The sequence below is a fragment of the Struthio camelus genome, chromosome 4, assembly GCF_040807025.1.
Source record: "Struthio camelus isolate bStrCam1 chromosome 4, bStrCam1.hap1, whole genome shotgun sequence".
NCBI lineage: Eukaryota > Metazoa > Chordata > Aves > Struthioniformes > Struthionidae > Struthio > Struthio camelus.
The window spans coordinates 76,734,109-76,755,701 of record NC_090945.1 but is presented as its reverse complement, the minus strand read 5'-3'; the positions used below and the strand labels follow the sequence as shown (position 1 = coordinate 76,755,701).

Here is a 21,593-nt window from a genome sequence, read left to right as displayed (position 1 = left end):
AGATTTGAAACGCTTCTGGAAAGCAAAAAGCTTTATTCAGCTGGACGGCAAAAGCCCATTCACAACTGCTAGCATAGATCGTTTTGTTGTTTTTGGTATCTCTAAGAGCCAATACTGTAATTGGGATACTATCATCTCTCTTCCAGTTACGCTTTATGCTGCTCTATAAGTTGAAAATTCCTAGTTACCTTTTGTACTTGGTCTGTGCTAGAACTTTAAATTTTGTCACTGCTTTTAGAAACTACAGTCCGATCTTCTCAAAGGCAGGAGGTTGCTAGCCCTCAAGCGGCAAAGGAAAATGAAAGGCTCTTGTATTGGAACAACCAGATGCATTTTTAGATTTAGAATAATTTTATAAAGATTACTGGAGATTCCACGTGGATCTCTGCTAGCTTGCAGTTGCCAGTAGCTTCCTTAATAGTGACTGAACAGCGTGCATTTAATAAACTTGCAGGTGAGACCAGCTTGCAAGGGTTACTGCCTTTTTAAAGGACAGGCTTATGTTTTCAGAGTATTTTAACAAATTGGAAATGTTCTGAAGACAGGGATGCAATTCCTTAATAGTAAAGAGACTCAAATATAATGGCTATTACCCCTGTGGAGGAATTGCCAGCTAAATGAGTACAGAATGGGGGATAATTGGCCAAATCTCAGTCCTGCAGTCGGGGATCTAGGACTATAGAGGCTAACAAATTGAACAGGCTGCAGTATTGTCCTGTTGTCAGAATAGAATGAGTGCAGATGCTTTCATATTTATATATGAAAACAGATGCCAGAAGGGCAAAGGAAACTCTTTGCTCCATTAATCTCTTAGGGCTGTAGTACTTTAGCTGCTTGGTAAGGATTCTATAGGATCTTGGGGGAAACCTGTTTTATTTGTAAGGATAGCAAAGCCCTTTAAAGGTTGTGGAACAGTCCATGAGAAGAGGTTCAAAATGTCTTTAAGGATTCATATAGAGGTACTTGACCCAGCTTTTAGGGAGAAGGATGAACTAGGTGACTTCATGATATTCCTTCTAACTTTTTTTGATGTTTTATGGGGAAGAAAAGGGCTATGATTATTAGATGAGTTAACACTTAACAAATGCATCTTGGATATTTCCTTTCCTCCTTTTAAAGAAGTGAGGAGTGACCAACCCAGGAGTTACATAGCTCACAAGTGTTTTGCCATTTATTTGTTGGTTTATAAATGTGTTTCTTTAGGTGTAGTCACCAAACTTAAAGCGATGTGGCTTTGATACTTCAATTTTGTGCTTTACTGCATGTGCTGTGTCTAGTTCTGCAGTTCTGTCCCTTTTGGTAAAAGATTTGACTGAGAAAGGAAAGAAATCTGTCTGTGCACACTCACATAAATGCAGTCGCGTTAAAAATTAAACTTAAAAACAGCGTCTTGTTATTCCTCATGAAATTCTGCTTCAGGGTATCACTCCACCAGTGGATAGGAAACGTCTTTTAGCTCTGGTTTTAACTTTTATTTATTAAACTCTGTTACTTAATTGCAAGTTTCATTTTCTTATTTTTCAAGTAATGTGGTTCTTATTGCAGCAAGTGCTCCCAAGTGCTTAAAGAATCCCTGGAGTGCTGAAGAAGATTCTAACCAAGGTGCTGCGAAACAGGAAGAACCCTGGCCAGCTTTGGCAGACCGAACTCTTGTTCCTTTAGTAGAACAGCTTTTTTCTCATCTGCTGAAGGTCATTAATATTTGTGCACATGTAATGGATGATGTTGCTCCTGGCCCAGCAGCAAAGGTTTGCATTTAAATAAATAAATAATTAAAATAGCATGACTCTGTACCACAACAGTATTTATGCAGCTACCTAATATCTTGATAATTTGACTTTGCTGTGTGTAGGAAGGTAACATGAAAAGAGATTCAATGTGTTCTTCCACCTAACAAGCTTTTGTTTAGTTCTGCGAAGTTTGGGATGTTATCTTAAATTTTGAACCTTTTATTTCTGTTAATTTCACTTGGAATATTAATTCATTGAGGAGGGTGTATAGTAAATGGAGTCCTGGAGTATGTACTTCGGGAAACTTTTATTGACTTTGATTTGGCTAGCTGCAGCGCAGCAGTGAGCTCCTTTTTTTGGCTAAAGATAAAGCCTTCTGAATATTCTGCAAAATGTTTTCACTCCTGAAACAACTTTTATGAGGTACCTTTTTTGAGGTAGCTAAATTTTGAGACTGATTTAATGACTGTAATGTACTATTATTATTAGGATTAGTGATTTTTTTTGTATTTTAAAGATGTATAATTTTTTTTTGACGTTCCTTTTATCTAGAATCAAAAGAAATTTTAGTCTTTGAGCTCTAATGCCATCGGGTTGCCTTATGCTAAAATTGAGAAGGAAAAGTAGGAACTGTATTGAACTTCTCAGGACATTCATGTCCTGATTCGAAAAGCTGAGATATTTTGATTTAACTAGCAGTCAAATAAAGGGGAGCTTATGCAAAATATGAATATGCTTGTATTTGTGTAGAGGAGGAAAAGATACTTGTGTGAAAAAATTACTGATGCGTCTTTCAATTCTAGGCAGCGTTACCTTCTCTCACAAACCCACCTTCTCTTAGTCCAATACGGAGGAAAGGGAAAGAGAGGGAGTCTGTAGAACAGGCTTCTGTACCGATGAGCCCTAAAAAGGGTGGCGAAACTAGTCCAGGTAGGCATATTTATTTACGAGGGGATAGGAGTTGGGAGGGGCAATAGTGTGGTTACAGCACAGAGAGAGTAAATAATTTGCTTTAGTAACTTATTTTCTGAAGTTTTAATACTGATTCAAAAGGCCAGCCCACCTACTGTCAAAAAAGTTCAAATTATCAGTATTGCACTGCAGGAAAAGCAACTGCGGATGTGGGTGGTTTTTGTTTTTCCGATGGAAATTTATAGTACTGTTTAGAAGCAGGGAACTTGTGGGTCTTTCATCACTTTTTTTCTGAATGTTCTCAACTATTAATTAAAATTAAAAAGTAATGTCTACATGTATTTTGCTGACAGAAGTTAGAGTTGCTTTGGAGCTTTTGGCAGGAGTAGCCTACACTGTTCTTGGAAAGTAAAATTCTAAATCTTAATCTCGTGTTCTTAGTAATGAGTGCAGGAAATAGATGGTAATTCTGCTTTGGAAATTGCATTTGCATGTTACTAATAAGTCCTGATTTAATTTCTCCCATCTCAGAATGTTAGTTTCTTGGAATGCTAGTTCATTTTCTAGTTGTACAGAATGTATTTTTGCAGTTTTAAAATATATATGAAGATCCAAAAATTAATGCTCTTTAACTGATATTTTGTCTAATAATTCATATATGGTAAATTGAGTGTGTTTCATAATACTTAGTTTCATGAGTGCCTTAGAAAAAGTATTTTGTGCTAATCTTTTTAAAATATATATTCTTAAGCTACGAGGCAAACCGATGCTAGTGGGCCTGTTCCAACAAGTAAATCATCTTCAGTAGGAAGCTTTTATCATCTTCCATCGTATCTGAAGTTATATGATGTCTTGAAAGCTACCCATGCTAACTATAAGGTACCGCGTGATATTGTTTGGGTGAAATAAAATGTGGTCAGGCAATTGCTTTGTTTCTTTAAACACCCCTCTGCTGAGACACTGGCATCACGTGCTTCATTACTGAAATGCCAGATAGAACGGGTCCCATGACTTAAACTATAGTGCAGAATTGACCTCTGAGAGAAGCTCGAAGTGTCCAAGGTGTCTGCTCTGTTGAGGCTCTCACTTGCTTGTCTGTGGAAACAGCGTATCTATTTAAAACAAAACAAAAATCTAATAAGCACCATCATCATATTTATTTTTCTGCTGTTACGAATACAAAATGACCCTTTGCTGTCCTGGCTGTGCCAAATGGATTGTGGTGTTTGTCAGCAATTTATTTCAGGATGGTTAAGCTTTTTCCTCTTTGCTTCAGGTAATAGAAGATTAACTCCCTAGGGGTTTGGTGCTCTGACTTGTACGCGTCAGAGGGTCATATTCCAACTACACGTACCGTGTTTCTAAAAATACGTTATCCCATTCTCCATTAGTTGTCAGCATCCTAGGCCTTCCTGGATGCTGTAGTTACCTTAGACTGGAAGACCCCCTTTCTTTGTACTAGTCAAAATGAACCCCTACCTTTCCACTAATAAGGGGGGGTCTAAGTTGGCAGTGATATTGACTGAACTATGTTGAAATTACAGGCAGAAGATTTAGTGCCTATACGCACTTCTTTGTGGGTGGGTGGGTGGGTGTTTTTTATAGATCTCCTTGTCTAGTAACTGTTAAGTAAAAGATTGTTTTACTTTTCGGACAAGGTCACTTTGGATCTCCAGAACAGTAATGAAAAGTTTGGATGTTTCTTACGCTCTGCCTTAGATGTTCTGTCTCAAATTTTGGAATTTGCAACTCTTCAAGACATTGGAAAGGTATAAGATCTGCGTTTTGTTCTTTGTAGTATTAAGTTACCCAATATTTGTGGGCTTTTTTAGGAAAAAAGCTGTATCTTTGATTTCAAAATTGGTGCTGTTGAGAGATACAGTGCTGGAAGCATTGTACTGCCAAAGTGTTGGGTATAGTACTAAAGCAGGTCTTCTGGGTTAAGTTGCTGCTGTTGAAAACTTGGCCAGTTTGTACTGTTTAAATTTCATGTGGAGATTTTTCTTTCCAGCAAAATGATTCCCTTTCAGTCATTCTTACGATATTAATACGTTTAAATATACTCATGCTAAATATACAAACCATCAGAAGGCATACTGTTCTCCCCTCTTGAAGTGCCTCTTCAAGGCACTTCTCCTGTGCCTTGATATTTTCTCTCCTAACTCTAGTGTTACACGTAGTGGTATTTCAACAGTTACGAAGCAGATCTAGCCTTAAGTTTTGTTCCTCTGTAGACTTTCAGTGATTCCTTTGAATTAGCAGTGCTTTTATGTAATAAAAACCTGTGCTATTGCCATGTTTTCATAGTAATGCTATATGTAACAAAAAATGCAATTAAGTGGCATTTTTCTGCCCCCCCTTTTTTATTTTTATTTTTTAAGTGTGTAGAAGAAATTTTGGGATACCTAAAATCATGTTTCAACAGAGAACCAACAATGGCAACGGTTTGTGTGCAGCAGGTAAGGAGGTAAATATTTTGTGTTGGAAGCTTAGCCTGATGTCCTATACTTAGCTGGATACTGAGAATGACCTTTGTTTTTCAGGGTAGCAGGGGATGGGGAAACTAGTTCAAGTGGAGCAAACAGCATGTGTTTTTCTAATTTTTGTGACTTGCTCTGAAAGTTGATACCACCTGAATGATCTGTCGTCTTCTTGTCCTGCTTCCGGTTCAAAGAGCTACCTTAACTAATGCTAAGGAAATACGTTGCCTAGTTTCCCAAATATGTTCCGTAGCCAATTAACTAGATCCAAAGATACAGAAAGCAAAGAACTGCCTTACTGATGGATTTCTTGCAGGTTTCCAGTCAAATCTTTGGTTTCAAGTCACCAAAGCCCGATTTTTGCAGGGAGGAAAAGGTATAAGGTTTGCTTTTTTAGACTGTTTTGAGTTGTTACATGGTCATTTTTGCAACTGAAGCTATTTCTGTGTCTTTGGAGGTGAGCTGTGGGTTGTTGCTTTAATTCTTCCAGCTTTTTTGTGTTGTCTTCTATTTGACTATATGATCCAGTTTGCAGTTGTCAGTGTGTGATGGCCTCCCTTGCAAGTTTTTTGGGAGGATGAAGAATCAACTTTTGTGTATTCCTAAGTAGGTAATTTTTTTCCGTTTTCCTTCTAGTTATTGAAGACGTTGTTTGGGACGAACTTGGCTTCTCAGTATGATGGCTTGTCTTCAAATCCCAGCAAATCTCAAGGCAAAGCCCAGCGCTTAGGTTCTTCTAATTTGAGACCTGGTCTCTATCATTACTGCTTCATGGCACCGTATACACATTTCACACAGGCACTTGCTGATGCTAGTCTAAGGAACATGGTTCAGGCTGAGCAAGAACACGATGCTTCAGGGTAACTCTTTTTTCCCTTATGATGTAATGTTGATTTGAACTGCCATCTTTTTTTAATTATCTTTCCTAAATGCAAGTATCATAGGGAGGCTTTGAAACTTCAAATTGCTGCATTGTCAGTTATAACTTCTGTACTTTGTTCTTCTTGATGGTGAAGTGCCAAATGAGGTGCTGCGTTGATTATCACTAATGTATTTCCCTAAACAAAGTTAGATCATTAAAATGGATATGTCTTAACTTTTTTAAAAAATGTAACAGTTTGAAATACTTCTATTTAAAACTTTCACTAATTCACTAATTATAGCAAATAGTCAACAGCCTTAAAGGAAAGGCAGAAGAATGACTAAGCAAAAACACCACAAATTCTTTCTCTGAGTATCTCTTGTCCACAGATCTACATGATCTGACCAAGGTTTAGGGTAGGTTGTTTCTGTTGCTCTGGCTGTGCAGTAGGTAAGTGTATTTATAGTTTCCAGTCGTCTTCTACTGAGATTATTGAATCAGTTAAGTAGATAAAGAAAAGCCGTTTGTAAACAAAGTGTGCTTTTAAGATGAGCTTGTTTATCCCTCCCTTTTTAAGTGTTGTTATTATTTTTTTCATGATAGGTGGTTTGATGTGCTGCAAAAAGTTTCCACACAGGTGAAAACTAGTGTTACCAGTGTAACAAAACATCGTGCTGATAAGGTATTTGTATCTATATTCTTACTGAAAAAAAGCCATACATGAGTTTTAAAACACTTCCTCCTTTTAAAAAGTAGTTTGGTTTTGAATCAGACCTGTTCAGATATTAGATTACTTTAAAAATCTCTCTATTACAGAATGCTATTCACAATCACATTCGTTTATTTGAACCCCTTGTCATAAAAGCATTAAAACAATACACTACAACAACATCAGTGCAGCTGCAGAGACAAGTTCTAGACTTACTTGCTCAACTGGTTCAGCTACGAGTTAACTACTGTCTTCTGGATTCGGATCAGGTAATTGATCATTTTTGCAAACTTGTCACATACAAGAACGTCATTACCGGGCTAAAAATTTTCATTAAAAATACTTGCTATGATCTATTCGTTATATTGTACATGACAAGAAAGACCTGAAGGCAGATGAAGCTCTGTCCCCCTGCTCCTAAGAACTTCAGTTTCTGGGTTTCTGTTGCATATGAATTGGTTTATAAGCTCAGCAGCAGCCTTTTAAGGACTGTTTATCACACTGACTTTTAGGAATAAGATGATTTGGATAGTACTATCGGTATTATTAAATAGAAATTCCAAAGTTGTTTACATATAGAAATACCCTTTTTCTCTACTAGCAGTATGGACTTGAGTGTGACTAGTAGGGAGAATCGTAGTTAATGAGCGTTAAATGTTTTTAATGGCGAGGGGGAAGCTCGTGGCAAATACAGTAGTCCCTGTGGTTGTCCAAATAAGCAGTACATTTGTAACATAAAACAATATTTAAGTATTTTATTCACTACAACATTTGAGGTTTATACACTAGTACAGGTTGCAATACATTACGTTCCTGTAAATTGATACATAGATAACTTTTTTTTATGCAAGAATAAGATGGATTTTATCTTGCTTCAGACTCAGATTTTTTGATTAAGAATTTTTGACTTCTTGACTGTAATGCGTCAAACGGCACGTATTATGTTAGCAAGAGAGGGAAAATTATATTTAAAAATGCATAGACTATACTTCTAGCTAAAATTTGACATCAATTCATGCAAAATGTAATAAGCTGCACCATCAACAAGTTTCTCAAGTTATCCTCTGTAACTGGAGAGAGAGAGAGAGGGCGCGTGCGAGAGAGAGCACTTCATAGCATATAAGTATATAAGATATATAAGATATAAGTATGAATGGTTTTCAGTGCTTATCTTTCCTTTCTCTCCCTCCCAAGCGGACACTTTTATAACTCAATCTGTCAGGATAATTTTAAATGGAAATTAATATGGTGTGTGTTTGTGCATTCTTTGTTAACACTTTATTCTCTCTGTAGGTGTTTATTGGATTTGTGTTAAAGCAGTTTGAATACATTGAAGTAGGACAGTTCAGGTATGGCAAAGTCCTTTGAACAGGATGGGTTTACATGCCTCTTATTGCAAAACATATAGTGATTAGTTCTGCTCGATATTTTTATCTTAGGAAAATTGGGGAGTTCCATTCTAGACAATGCACACCTTATTCTCTGGCTCCAGTGGTAACTCTTTCAGAGGATTTAGGTTCTATATGGTAGAAGTCAGGAAGCAGAATACAAAAAATCTCTGAGCTGTGTTGTGCTGGTTCTCCATTTGCAGAAATGATTTGTTTGGGAAAACCCCAAAGCTATGCTTTCAGCACTTCACTGTTAGCGTTCAGTTGCTAAAGGGAGAGTTAGGTCTTCCTATGGTGGATTAAGCGTGAATCTGTTTGTATTCTGATAGTAGTGTGTCCTGAGCACTTGATACATTTTTGTTGTCATCTAATACAACATTAGCAAAGCAAAGGAATGTTTGTGTCAGTTTTTTCAATCTTTCTCCTACTTGAATTTGTGTGAAGAGGTAAAAGTTGTGTACAAAAAAAATTCAAATAAAAATAAAGGTAAAATGAAGGTAGAAGCTTTATTTTGCACTGTGGCTCTCCTAGAGTAATACTGTATTATGTGATGTGTGATTAGATAGTACGCTTTAATGTTTCTAGAGATTGTGAACAGTGGTAAAAATTTAACAAAAAATCCCTTGGAAAAACTGGCAGTAAAAATGGGGCACAAACAAATACAAAAGCAGGAGAACGTATTCTTAAAACATTCTTAGTGTGAACAGGTATATTTCTATTGAACAGAGCTATGCAATTCAAACTTGACATTTTTGTTTTTTGTTTTCAGGGAGTCTGAAGCAATTATTCCCAATATCTTTTTTTTCTTGGTATTGCTGTCTTATGAGCGGTATCATTCAAAACAGATAATTGGAATTCCTAAGATTATTCAGCTGTGTGATGGTATCATGGCCAGTGGGAGGAAAGCTGTTACACATGGTAATAAAAAAAAAAAAACCCTAACAATTAAATTGGTAATAGTTGAGCAATAACTAAAAGCAGTATTTAATGCGAAGCTATAGAAAACCGGGATCACACTAATCATTCCAGAAAACACTAGCTTCTATTTATTTATTTATTTATTTCATACATGAAATAATTCCTTCAGGAAATATATTGTACCCGTCTAACACTATTAGCCCATATTTTGCATGATATATAATAGCAACAAAATGTTTATTTGGAACTTTCTTGAATAATAAGATCACGCAGTATTTTAAAGGCTTTGATTTTAATTTTTAGCACCCTCCTTTTTTCTTCCACTTTTGCACCTTTCTAAAGAAGATAAAGGCATAATTATGAAAGTAAGTTTGCTGCAGGGATCAGTAGAAGCACAACTAAACTAAAGCAGAGTTTTCTTTGTTAGCTGAACGGTTAGAACAAGATAAAATTGCTCAAGAATGACTTCTCTCCTACTAAAAAAAAGAAATCTCCTTATTTTAGCAATACCAGCTCTGCAACCCATCGTTCATGATCTCTTTGTGTTAAGAGGAACAAATAAAGCTGATGCTGGAAAAGAGTTGGAAACACAAAAGGAGGTGGTAGTGTCAATGCTGCTGAGACTTATTCAGTACCATCAGGTAAGAGAGGAGGATGAATAAATGTCCTTGTTTACACTTTATAAAAGGCACTGTTACTTTGACTGCTAAAGATGCTTCAGGCAACACTAATAATTATCTAAACATCTTGAATAGCTGAACTCTGTGTTTGGACAGAGTACTCTCCTAGTGTGGAGAGTAAGCACACGGATATTTTTTGGAAGTGGGAGGAGGGCTGGCTTATGTAACCTGTGGCACATGCACAAATCAGTATTTCAGGACAAATAACATGTCTATTGGAGGCTATAAGCAGTAACACCTGCTTGGTACATGTAAGGTAGGCCATTGGCTAGCCTCAGAAACAAAGCACTGAAACGCTCCAGTTAGGATGAAGATTGTGGTTGTGCTATTGATTAAATAAACAGTAGGTTAATGGAAAAACTATAATAAATTAGGATTCAAGAGACCTAAAAGAATGGGGGGGAAAAGCAGAAAAGGGCAGGATTAACAGTAGGAAACGTGTTGCATATAAATGATCTAGGTATTGCTTTACAACTGCAGTTTCTTCAAAAACATTTAAAAATATTTCGTATTTTAGTTAGATAATGAGGCTGATATTTATACAGTTGTTATCACTTGCCACTTTGACACAGACCTGATGGGTTTGGAAAATATGTTTTATGTAGGAATATAAGAACAACTTTTCTCGATGCACTTTGTTTAGTAGAAAAGTATTTTTAAGAGAAGTGGCATAACTAATCTGGGTTCTTATTGCTTATTCAGGTGCTTAACAACTTAATGTGCTTTTCCTTTCATCTTGTGAAAATGCAATTCCAGTGTATGTTAGTGTAAGGCATGTATTTTCTGAGAATAGCTGGGGGGGGAAAAGGCAGTGTATCTTGTCAAATATAAGTCAGAATAATTTGTTAGAAATGCATATTCAAACTGGAATAATTTTATATATCCGCATTTTCTATTAAATTTGTAATTTTATAATCATAAAGTGTCTTATATAACTGCGTGAAATGACACTGTAGACGCGTGACATAACAGTGAATAATTTTCAGTGTTACATAAGGTACTGCAATTGCTAGCAGATCCTCTTTTGACACACACAACCTATTACAGACCACCCCTGTGTTGCTTTTCTTCCCGCACTGTCCCACTTGTAGCTCTCATTCTGTTCTCTCGATCCACTGGTGCGGTCGTCTCTAAGCTGACCCCTTGATCCTCGCTGCCGGTGTGCTCAATTACCTGCTCTCTCCTGAACCTTGTATGAAAAGGGATATATCCCAGGTGAATGCACTGCGTAATGTCTGTGCTGTCTCCCTGGCCAATTTAAAACTCAAATCTGTGCTCAAATGAAGAAAGAGTATATATTAAAGGAAATTACTCTTTCTTTCCCCGTTTTTGTTGAGTAGGTAATGCAGCATTGTTTACTATCACTTTTCCAATTGTTTGACTAGTCTTTTGAAAAATGCGGTTTAAAAAAGAACATGAGAGCTTTTTTTCTAGTTGATAAAAGTAACTGGAAAATTCTTAAACAGTACCATAACTAAGAGCAGTTTTTTAAGCTGAAAATGGGGTTTTAAGAGTATTATCTTATTCTCTCATGTGAATTTTCTTGATTTGTATGGTGTGTGCAATAAAAAAATGATGGAATGAAGCAGATGTACTCTTTTTCGGGACTGGCCAGGAAAAGTATGTGAATACTGATAATTTAAGGCAGTGAAATCTGAGACATCTTGCTTGTGTGAGATGGATGAAGCAGTAATAGACCTAGTAAAATATTTTTCCTACTATAGTATTGCTTACGTATTTCCTGATAGTATGGGGTGTTTACTTGAGTTCTTTTGGACTTTTCCTCAGGTGCTAGAAATGTTCATCTTAGTATTGCAGCAGTGTCATAAAGAAAATGAAGACAAATGGAAAAGATTGTCCCGGCAAATAGCTGACATTATTCTTCCAATGCTTGCAAAGCAACAGGTTGTCTTATATATATATATATATATATATATATATATTTTTTTTTTTTTTTTTAATCTGTAAGCATCTAAAATAATTGTTATGTTGTATGTGTTACAGCTTTGGTATTATGATTTTATAAAAAGCCAAACAAACTTGCAAGAATTTACTTGAAAACATGGCCAGCGTATCTGGAAAAACAATTACTGGAGGGTAAACCAAGTTTTTAAAGTGACAAAAGTTGTATTTTAAATGTGTAAAGTACAGATAGTATTTTCTAGGCTATTTCCTGATAAAGTCCATTCTGCTCTTCTTACGTATACTATTATATCTTGCTTAGAGCACTTAGTAAAGGATGTAAAGATTCTTCCATATTTGTAGAATGTCAAAATTATTTCTTCATAACTGCTATAGTCTAATTACATCCCTGTTTAATGAGGAAAACAAAATAGTGTCATCCAAAACTACATTTATAAATCACAGAGTAGTCATGTTTAGAAAGGACCTCTAGAGACGGTCTAGTTTGATCCCTCTGTTCGAAGGCGGGGAGGATGAGATTGGTCCGCTAGAGAGAGCAGGATGCCCAGGGCTGTATCTAGCTGGATTTTGACCATCTCCAACGATGGACACTTCTCAGCCTCTCTGGGCAACCTCTTCTGGTGTTTGACCCACCTGCACAGTGTTGTGTTTTTTTGTTTTTTTTTGTTTTTTTTTTTTAAAAGAGATTAAAAAGGTCTTGTTTCTACATGGAATTTCCTGTATTTCAGTTTGTGCCCATTGCCTCTTTTTCTTTCACTGGGCACCACTGAGAAGAGCTTGGCTGTGTCAGCTTTGCTTCCCTGTTCCGTTTTTCGCCCCTGTCCAAGATCAGATATTTACACACACTGATAAGCTCCCCTGGAGTCTTCTCCAGGCTTGAACCGTCCCAGCTCTCTGCACCTCTCCTCATCTGACAGGTGCTCCCAGTCCTTTAATCATCTTTGTGTATTTTGCCGGACTCGCTCCAGTATGTCCATGTCTCTTTTGTACTGGGGAGCCCAGAATGGGACATGGTACTCCAGATCAGGGGTTGGGGAGTAGACCCTTTCTATCTGGGAGGAAAAGGAGAAGACTCCTTCTAGGAAAAAGACTTTTAAAAAGGCTGCTCCCTCAGCAACACAAGGTTTGCAATACAGCTTTCTTTGAAGTAAATTAAGCATTTCTAATTCCAGGATATCAAGTAAATGTAGTGAGATTGTGTTCTTAATGTTCTTTATTGCACGATGGCAGATCCCCGCTCCCACAAGGATATCTAATGGAAAGTATTGAGGGCTAGCCAACAGATTTCGAGCAAAGCTAAGATTTTTGCAAAAACTCAGGCTGCTTTTGATTTGTACGAATTTGTGCTCGTGTTCAGCTATGAAATTACCTAGGCGAGATAGGATCCTCCAGGTTCACTGAGTCCAGTTCTACACTTTTCTTTGCAGTCAGTCACTTTGTACATAATAAACAGATCAAGTACTTCTCTTTCAGTAAGGTTTTACCTCAACTGCTGCAATGCGACACCACTGTAGCTGTTCACTGTTCTGATGAGGGTGAATTATTCTCCTAGTTTTCTGGTTAAGTTAATTCACACCAATACATTTGTTTGTTCTTGTGCCTTCGTTGTGCTCTATGAATATGCAAGATAAGATGCCCCTCACAGAGGGGAGGAGTTTAAAATTTATGACAGTCACTCTTGTGGTCTCATTAGTCATTCTTAAATATGGTCTATTTCACCTAATGAAATACGTTGTATGTGTATAGAATTTCATGTGATGGATTTTTCTCTGTGTACCCACATCCTGTTTAGGAAGCCTTGACAGGTTGTCATAGACATGTTTAAAATAAGAAATGGTCATTGTGTTGCAATTACTTTTAGTGGTAGTTATGAACTACTTTTGTGGTTTTTCTTCTAAATAGATGCATATAGATTCTCATGATGCTTTGGGAGTACTGAACACTTTATTTGAAATTTTGGCTCCTTCATCTCTTCGCCCAGTGGACATGCTTTTAAGGAGTATGTTTGTTACTCCTAAAACAATGGTAAGCAAGTGGGAACCTGCTGGGGCAGGTGAAATGTTTCTAGTTAATCAGGAAAAGTGATTTTCATTCTCAAGGAAGAGAGAAACTGATGTCTTTCTGACAGAACAAAACAGCAGCAAAAAGGTGCTAAAAAGCTGTTGTAACATGTGTTTCTGTTTTCAATGTGCTGGTAGAGTACCTGAAGCGAGTTTTAGGAAAGAATTCATCAGAATTATTAAGATTTACTGGCTGTGGAAGTACTTTAAGCAGGAAAATTCTGCTTATGGATTACTTGCTTTTTATGCTTCAAGGGTCAGAAGTGTAGAAGGAACATACTGATGGAATTCTAGAATGCAATTTAATAAGTAAATCATTTTCCTTATGTAAAGATTAGTATCATTTTTATAGTTGAGCTGATGTTATAGTTTTGTTTTGTTTTTGAAGACTTGCCTTAGAAAAGGTTTTAAAAAACCCCACCTTCCTATGTTGTGTTGAATACTTGTTTTCCTTCACTCTTCTTAAAATCAGACACATCGGGGAGTGGAGCAAGCAGGAAACAAATTTTGCATTCAGGTCTTTCAAAACACTGTTATAATAATTGTGAAGGTTATTTATTTGCTCTATTAATCTTCTGCATTTTTGTGTTTGTGTTAGGCATCAGTGAGCACTGTCCAGTTATGGATTTCTGGAATTTTAGCTATCCTTAGAGTTCTTATTTCACAGTCAACAGAAGACATAGTTCTATCCCGTATTCAAGAGCTTTCCTTCTCCCCATATTTGATTTCCTGTCAAGCAATTAACAGACTGAGGCGTGGAGAAAATAATGTATCCACACTAGAGGATCGCACTGAGGTTAAGCAGGCAAAATATTTGCCTGAAGAGACATTTTCTAGGTATGTTATCTTTTGAGTAACTTTCGTGAAATACTACGATTTGTAAGAAAGCTCAAATATACTATGCAATATATACATGTGCATAGAAATGTTACCTGATAGAAATAAGGGCTGGAATTAATCTGTTAAGGGAAGTGTGTGTGTATGTGTATAGAGGATAATAACGAGTTGGACAGTAAAGGAAAGAGATGAGACGCTTTTAGTGGGGACTTTAGGCTGTTCTGATATCTCTTCTCAGGCCAAGTGAAGGTTTGACTGGAGCTGTGGATGAATAGATAAATCCGGGCCTTAAAATGGATAAATCCCGACTTATTTGAAATCAGTGCTGAAAGTTTAGCTGGTTAGCCCTTTCTGTCCTCCCGTTGTGGGGCCTGAAGGATCTTTGCAGAAGCTCATGTTCTGTGTTGGAATCTTGGTGGCAGATGGATTCACATCTCCTAAGTTGGTCCTGCTCTTTACTTTTAAAGAGCTAGCTTTGTCTAGTTAGCTTCCCATCCTCGAGCCCTCCAGGATGGAAGACTTAAGCAAAAGAAGTTAGGAGAGGTGCAGCGGCACACCTTTTTAATGTGATGGGATGCAGTTGAAATAACTATTTGCTTAAGAAATTTCTTCTTTTAGCTCAGACTTTATGAAACTTTCTCTGAAAAGAAAATGCTTCTTTTTATTGTTCATCTCACTGTGAGAGTGACGGGTAGAGGGAAAAGAATATTGAGGACTCCTTTAAAAAATGACCTTATGTCCATCAGGAGTGAGCTGAGGAATGATTATGACTGGGAGTGAGAATTGCCTGTCTCAAAAACCCCTTTCCAGTGTTTGGTTTGTTTGATGTCCCATCCCTGTGTCCTACGCCCAGCTGGAGGGTTGATCTGGAATCTGTGTGGTAGCGTGAATGTGGATGGATGATGCTTCAAGCGGCTACGTTATTGTGACTTACTAAGTTGCTCCTCATCAGCGGAGCTGTGGTAACTGTCAGAGTGTGTTTTTAGCTCATTGCAAATCACTGTAAAGGGACAGCATCGTTTTGAATAAGTTGGTCACTAAGTGAGGTGTACTTGTGTGTGCATGCCATCATTTATTGTGACTAAGCCAATTAGTAGGTAACCACGATTCCAATGCATAATTAGTTCAATTGCTTACGATCATCTGTCCATAGCCATATCATCACATTTGTTTTAGATCAATCTCGTATGTTGTGTTTTAAAAAAAAAAAAAAAATCTTATTTAGGACAAACGGGCAATGACTTCATATTTTGTTGATTTTTTTTTTTTTTTTAAATCTGTTGAGTAGCACAGACAAAACTCACATTGCTCTGAACTATGTTGCATTCATGATTTGCCTGTTGATTGTGTGCATGGTTTTTCAAGGTTCTTACTACAACTGGTTGGCATTCTACTGGAAGACATTGTTACCAAACAAGTGAAAGTGGACATGAATGAGCAGCAACACACTTTCTACTGTCAGGAGTTGGGCACGCTGCTTATGTGCTTAATACATATCTTCAAATCAGGTAATAACTGAAACTATGCCATGTGTTGCAGCATGCAAAAGGTGACAGGTGTTTTCAGTTCTGAGACAATTCTTGAATGAATTGAACAACTACTGAGAAGGATTACTTAGGTGCTAAAGACACATGTTATCTCAGGCAGTGCAAAGAGCTTCCCAAAATTTGAGTTTATGCATTCAGGTCATTATTTTCCTGTTCTTTCCTTCCCTTGTAGCTAAGCAAAATCTAACTAGTGATTTTTCATCTGTCCTTTTAACTGTCCAAATTTTCCAGCAAAGCATTCCAAACTGTTGTCTGTATTTCTTGCAGTTCCTCTCAACTGGGAGGTTGGTAGGTATGTCCAAGCTTAAAATACTGAGTTAGACCACTGGGTCAGACTTCTGACAAGGTTGATTTCTGTTGTTCTTTAATCATAGCTTTGGGGGGGGGGAGGGGAAAAAGCAGGAAAAGTACTATTTCAAACAACTGGGCTATTGTGCTCCTTTCTTCAGGTTTGGGAATTCTGCTGTACATGTGTTGTGCTATGTATCCAATCTTTTGGCCTTCAAGAACTGGCCGGATTCCTTAATCTTATTTTCCTGATAGCAGCACTAACAACTGCAGTCTGTCTCTTAACTATACTACCACCTTTTCTTCTTTTTCTGCCTGTGACCCTCCTTTCTTTCCTTCTGATTTTCGGCCTACAGACCTTGATCCTTGACAGGGTCTTGATATTTCGTTTTAAGCCTTTCCTCCAAGGTCCTCAGTTATGATGTGTTTAAAAAATAAATAAATAAAAGCTGATGTAAGTGCTCTAGCTTTTCAATTGCTCCTTTCTTCCAAAGCTCAAAGTTTCTTTGTTTGCTTGTTTTAACCTCTCCTAGTCTTCAGTGACAGTAATGGGTCAGAGAGTGAATGGGAAACCAGCTGAGTTCTGTTGCAAGGGATTTTGTGCTGCCAGGATGATTCTATTTTTTGGCTTGTCAAAAAAAAACCTGCTTTGGTTTAAGAGACTGAGCCCTCCAAACCTGGATTCTTGCTCCCAAGATTCCAGGATTGTGAGGTAAGAGACAGGAAAAAATGGTGATAATTAACGGAGCCTTTCTTGACCTTTGTCCTAAGCCTGCTTTAGGGCTGATGCCCCTTGATGTGGGTGATTGTTCTCTTCTCCCATGCCTCTGTTACTATTGTAACTATGCTAACTGCTGTTATCAAGGAGTAGTTTACGAGTTCATAAAGCTGAGTGATTTCAGGTAAGTGGTTAAATGGAGTCAAGCCAGGACCAATGAAATCAGAAAATCTTGCTGGTCATTGAAATTGGGCAAGTGTGTGCTTCAACAGTAGGAGCTGGGGAAGGCTCAGCTAGTTCTACTGCAGGGGCTAGCTTCAAAGCTGTGCTGCCAAAAACGCTGTTGAAACTTGTGTAAAATATTCATGCAAAGCTTTTCATGCAAAGCACTGGGATATATGTGTTGTGTGATTGTCAGAAGTGAATTTAGTCTAGGACGACAGATGCAGCCTTAACTACTAGTAATAGTAGGGTTATATTATGTAGTATTACGGAGTAGAATGAAAATTGTTTGGACATCTGACCTATATTTTCATATCTTTATTTTCTTTTAGGTTTAGGCTTTAAGTGCCTAGTTTTGTAATACTTGTCTTTTGTGCCACAAAAGCCTTTGTAATTTTTTTCCTTTTAATTTATATCCTTCCGGCTACAGCTGCAGCTTACTGTTGCTTGTGGCTGGGAACATGCACTGTGGACTTCTGTTATTCTTAACCACTATTCTGCTTGCGTATCTTGTCTTCTAACCCGTTATGTTTTGTTCAGAATTGATTACTCTTGTGTATTCAACTATAGGAAGCTACCAGATTAGAGATGAAGATTTCCAGTGCGATACCTTAAAGTTAGTAGAAGTTAAAGGCATAGGTAAGATATCTTGAAAGCGTATAGTGGCTTTCATGACTGTGGAAAGTCACTAGATGGTGCACTTACTGCACAGGCAGGAAGCTCGAGTGGGAACGCACTGGTTTGCTAGTAAGTGGAATCTGAGTTTCTAGAGTCAATTATTTTCCCGTTCTTGGATATATGCCTTGTGTGTTTGTCAGAGTCCTAGGGGCAGCTTAAAGTGGTCCACGTGGTGGGGAGCTTACAGCCTTTTCTCTTCTGTATAATTGGCAAAGCACACAGAGGAATGCTGCAGATCTTCGTTATTCTGATCAGTTTTTATTTTCTAACTGGTTCTGAAAGAGACCCCTCCCCTTTTTTCTCTGATCTTATCTCCTTTCAGAAACTCAAGATCCTTTGTCTTTAAGCGCTCTTTCTCCTTTTTCCTTGTTTCCCTCCATTCATTTTGGCATATAAACACAGAAGCGGCAAGTCAGAAAGCAAAATTCAGCTTTTGTATAGAGGGTTAGCATGCAGGGCAAAAACTTTTACTCGCTTAACATTTACTCTTTGAACTTGTGCAGAATTTGGATGGAAAAGGGTTTAGCTGTAATTAAATATATTTGGGAACCTTCACCTAAAGTATGAGACTTGTAAACGGTTTTTCTTAGCATGTAGAATACTTAATATAGCATGACTGTGATCTTATTTACGACTCCTGTGTTCAACTTCATTAAAATTCTTGGTCTAATAATTAACAGTTTTAAATTTGGCAGAAGTTTTCAAGTATTAGGCAAACTTCTTGATACAATGACAGAGGGAAGGTTCAGAAGACGGGTTTCATTGCAGTTCTAGTCTGATCTAAGGCATTACATACTGAGTCTGACAGCTGGCCTTTGCTGATTCCCATACTGCCCTTTGGCAAACTGCATAATTTCCCTACTTTATAAAAGCCACTTAGGATTTACTTTCCTTCTAGGAATGGTACTGACTCGTTAAACAGTTTTTGTATTTTCAGGCTACCCTGAATAACTTAAAAACTTCACAATTCCAACTAAAGCATAGGTACTCTAATATGCTTTTATTTGTTCTCAGGGATGTTTAGAAGAATCACAGCTGCAGCCACCAGACTTTTTACAGGAGATGGATCTGATGGTAGTTTTTATACCCTCGAAAGTTTGAGTGATCTTGTTCAGTCCATGATTCCCACGCATCCTTCTTTAGTTCTTCTCTGGTGTCAAATCCTGCTTCTTGTCAATTATACCAACTACAGCTGGTGGTCAGAAGTGCATCAGACTCCAAAGTAAGATTTGTTTTTGATCCCTAGTAGAAGTAGAATGTCTCAATTATGTTTCCTGCGATTATGTTAAAAAAGTCTAGCTTTTAATCTGTTAAACCTCTCACCTGTTGAATAGTGCTGTTTGGGTACTGAGATAGGTAGCTCTCTTGCATTTATTTTACATGTGCAGGTTATATACGTATTATGTGTTCCGAGGCCAGCCTCTCTTTCAAACTAAGGAAATATGTTCTCTACTCAGTTGTCAAAAATACCTCAAAAAAGCTGTCAGGTAATCTCTCCACTTTTAAACTAGGAAAGCTCCATCTATATACTTCTTCTAACTAAATTATGGAATTAACCAAAACAAAATATTCAGTATGCCAAAGTCACGCTTCTGTGGAGAATTTTTATTTCATCTTCTAGCTGACAGCCAGATGATATACACTGTGTTTATGAAAATACAAGCTGATCAGTAAGCTATAGGTATGTAATTATATTCTGAGTGGGTCTATTACTAGACGCCGTCAGAACAGCATTGACACCAAACTGATAGCACCAACCACCACAGAATCCTCACTTTGGTTGTCTGGAAGTCAGACATCTAACCTAAAATTAGTATTCTCTTCATCTGAGTTTGGTTCATCTCATCTGTCAGGCGCTTCTAATGTTGGGATGATTCCATCTCTGAGGATAATGAGGATACCTTGCTATGTGAGCGTGTGCCTCTTCAACTGTAGAGGGAGATTAACAGCTAGCTCAGGTGACGTTTCTGATGTTTGCACCGTGAACATTAGGGAGGGCTAATTTTGCTCTACCATGAGTGGGTCAGTAGTTTGAAAGAGAAGCGCTCAAAGTTCTGGCCTCTGTCCTCGTCTGGCCTGATGGTTTGAAAAACGTTATTCTGATTTGAGGAAGCATCAAATTATGAGCAGATTATGGTTTGTGAGCAAACTAGGGCACCAAAAATAGCTAAGGTGACTTTTGCTATTTGTCCTAGTTGTCTTTTTTGATTTACGAGCGTAACCTCCCTTTTATCTGGACTGGGTATCAGTTTCAATCTGGCACTAGATTTTGACGTTCAAGAGCTGGTTTGATGCGTTGAGGAGACATCGAATTAGGATCTGTTGTCCGACCAGAGACATGATAGCCCATGTTTCTCTCTTAAATAACGTGTTTCATTCTTCAGGCTGTCCAAGGAAGCAATAAATGCTGAACAGAAAAGGAAATATCACAGTTGTCAGAAAGTAAAGAACTAATGACAAACCAAGGGATCTGTTTCAAAGCAGGAATAACGTTTATAATTTCTAGGAAAATAAATACTATATAAGGACATGGGTAGACTATTCCAAGCAACTGAATTATTAATGTTTCAGTAGCCGTAGTAATAAAATACAATATGCTTCTTGCAGGAGACACAGTCTTTCTACTACGAAATTGCTCAGCCCTCAGATATCTGGAGAGAGTGATGAATCAGATTCAGAATCTAAACGTGGCATGTGCAATCGAGAGATAGTGAGAAGAGGCGCACTCATTCTCTTTTGTGATTATGTTGTAAGTTTTGATTTATGAATTTTAAAACTATATTTTTGTGGCGTTTTATTAGGATGACAGTCTTTTATTACTGATGTGTGTGGGGTGAATCTATGTCAAGTTCACAGGTGAAAAATGACCACTTGTGAAACTTGTCATTTTACTTTCAGAGGGTGCTTCTGTAAGCTCATGTATGACCTCTGAAATAATCCAGTTTTGCATTTGGCATTTTTTCCATTCTGAACCTAGAATTCCTATGACTTCCTATAGGATACTTGGTAGGTAATAAAGTGACTGGGTGTCATGTCCCTTACATGTGAAGTCTTATGAATATACTAAGTGTAACATTTCTCAACATCAGTGGCAGCAAAGTGTCTTGGGGATTTAAAAAAAAAAAAAAAACCAACCTTTTTCTCTTTTCTTCTGCCTTCAGAAGAGAGGTTTTACTTTACCGTTTCACTTCTGTCTTGATACTCTAAGAGGAACTCCTACGCCTTCAGCCTTTTGATGCGTTAATACTAACATTTTAGTTTAGATCAGGAGTGTACTTCTGAAGTGAATCTTCCCGCGATACCTACTTATTGCACTTTGGTTTTCATTGCAGAGCAGTTTTAGGGCAAGTAAATTGTGTTCCTTTCAGATTCAGCTATATTAAAAGGTGTGGTTAAGAAGCCGTCCAAGTCACCAGGCTCAGATTAGAGCTAGTGCAAAGTGTAACCCTCCAAAGCTTCTATGCAAGGGAATGTTAGCCTCTCAACATCACCTAGTTGGCTCTGCACGTCTTATATTAGGTTGCACTGCTTGTTGATATAGACATAGCCTCTGTAGGTGTAGAATTGAGTATTGACAGATCTCTTTTGGATTTGCTTTCCAGGAATTATTCATCATGTGTTTAAGGCATGTGGTAGTAATA

At 37.5% G+C, this 21,593-nt stretch overlaps 1 protein-coding gene across 2 annotated transcripts in view; it reads left to right on the top strand.

The window, feature by feature from the left end:
• The window catches only part of HTT (huntingtin), a 92,416-nt gene that overhangs the window by 40,088 nt on the left and 30,735 nt on the right, over window positions 1-21,593 (top strand). For both annotated transcript variants that reach the window (XM_068943484.1, XM_068943483.1), the window contains 17 exons: window positions 1,546-1,748; window positions 2,534-2,660; window positions 3,394-3,521; window positions 4,301-4,411; window positions 5,024-5,101; window positions 5,759-5,982; window positions 6,588-6,666; window positions 6,801-6,962; window positions 7,987-8,042; window positions 8,851-8,999; window positions 9,504-9,640; window positions 11,468-11,584; window positions 13,505-13,627; window positions 14,261-14,499; window positions 15,865-16,007; window positions 18,967-19,174; window positions 20,560-20,701. In XM_068943484.1, the coding sequence (XP_068799585.1) occupies window positions 1,546-1,748; window positions 2,534-2,660; window positions 3,394-3,521; window positions 4,301-4,411; window positions 5,024-5,101; window positions 5,759-5,982; window positions 6,588-6,666; window positions 6,801-6,962; window positions 7,987-8,042; window positions 8,851-8,999; window positions 9,504-9,640; window positions 11,468-11,584; window positions 13,505-13,627; window positions 14,261-14,499; window positions 15,865-16,007; window positions 18,967-19,174; window positions 20,560-20,701 (2,426 nt within the window). The remainder of the gene's footprint in view (window positions 1-1,545; window positions 1,749-2,533; window positions 2,661-3,393; window positions 3,522-4,300; window positions 4,412-5,023; window positions 5,102-5,758; window positions 5,983-6,587; window positions 6,667-6,800; window positions 6,963-7,986; window positions 8,043-8,850; window positions 9,000-9,503; window positions 9,641-11,467; window positions 11,585-13,504; window positions 13,628-14,260; window positions 14,500-15,864; window positions 16,008-18,966; window positions 19,175-20,559; window positions 20,702-21,593) is intronic.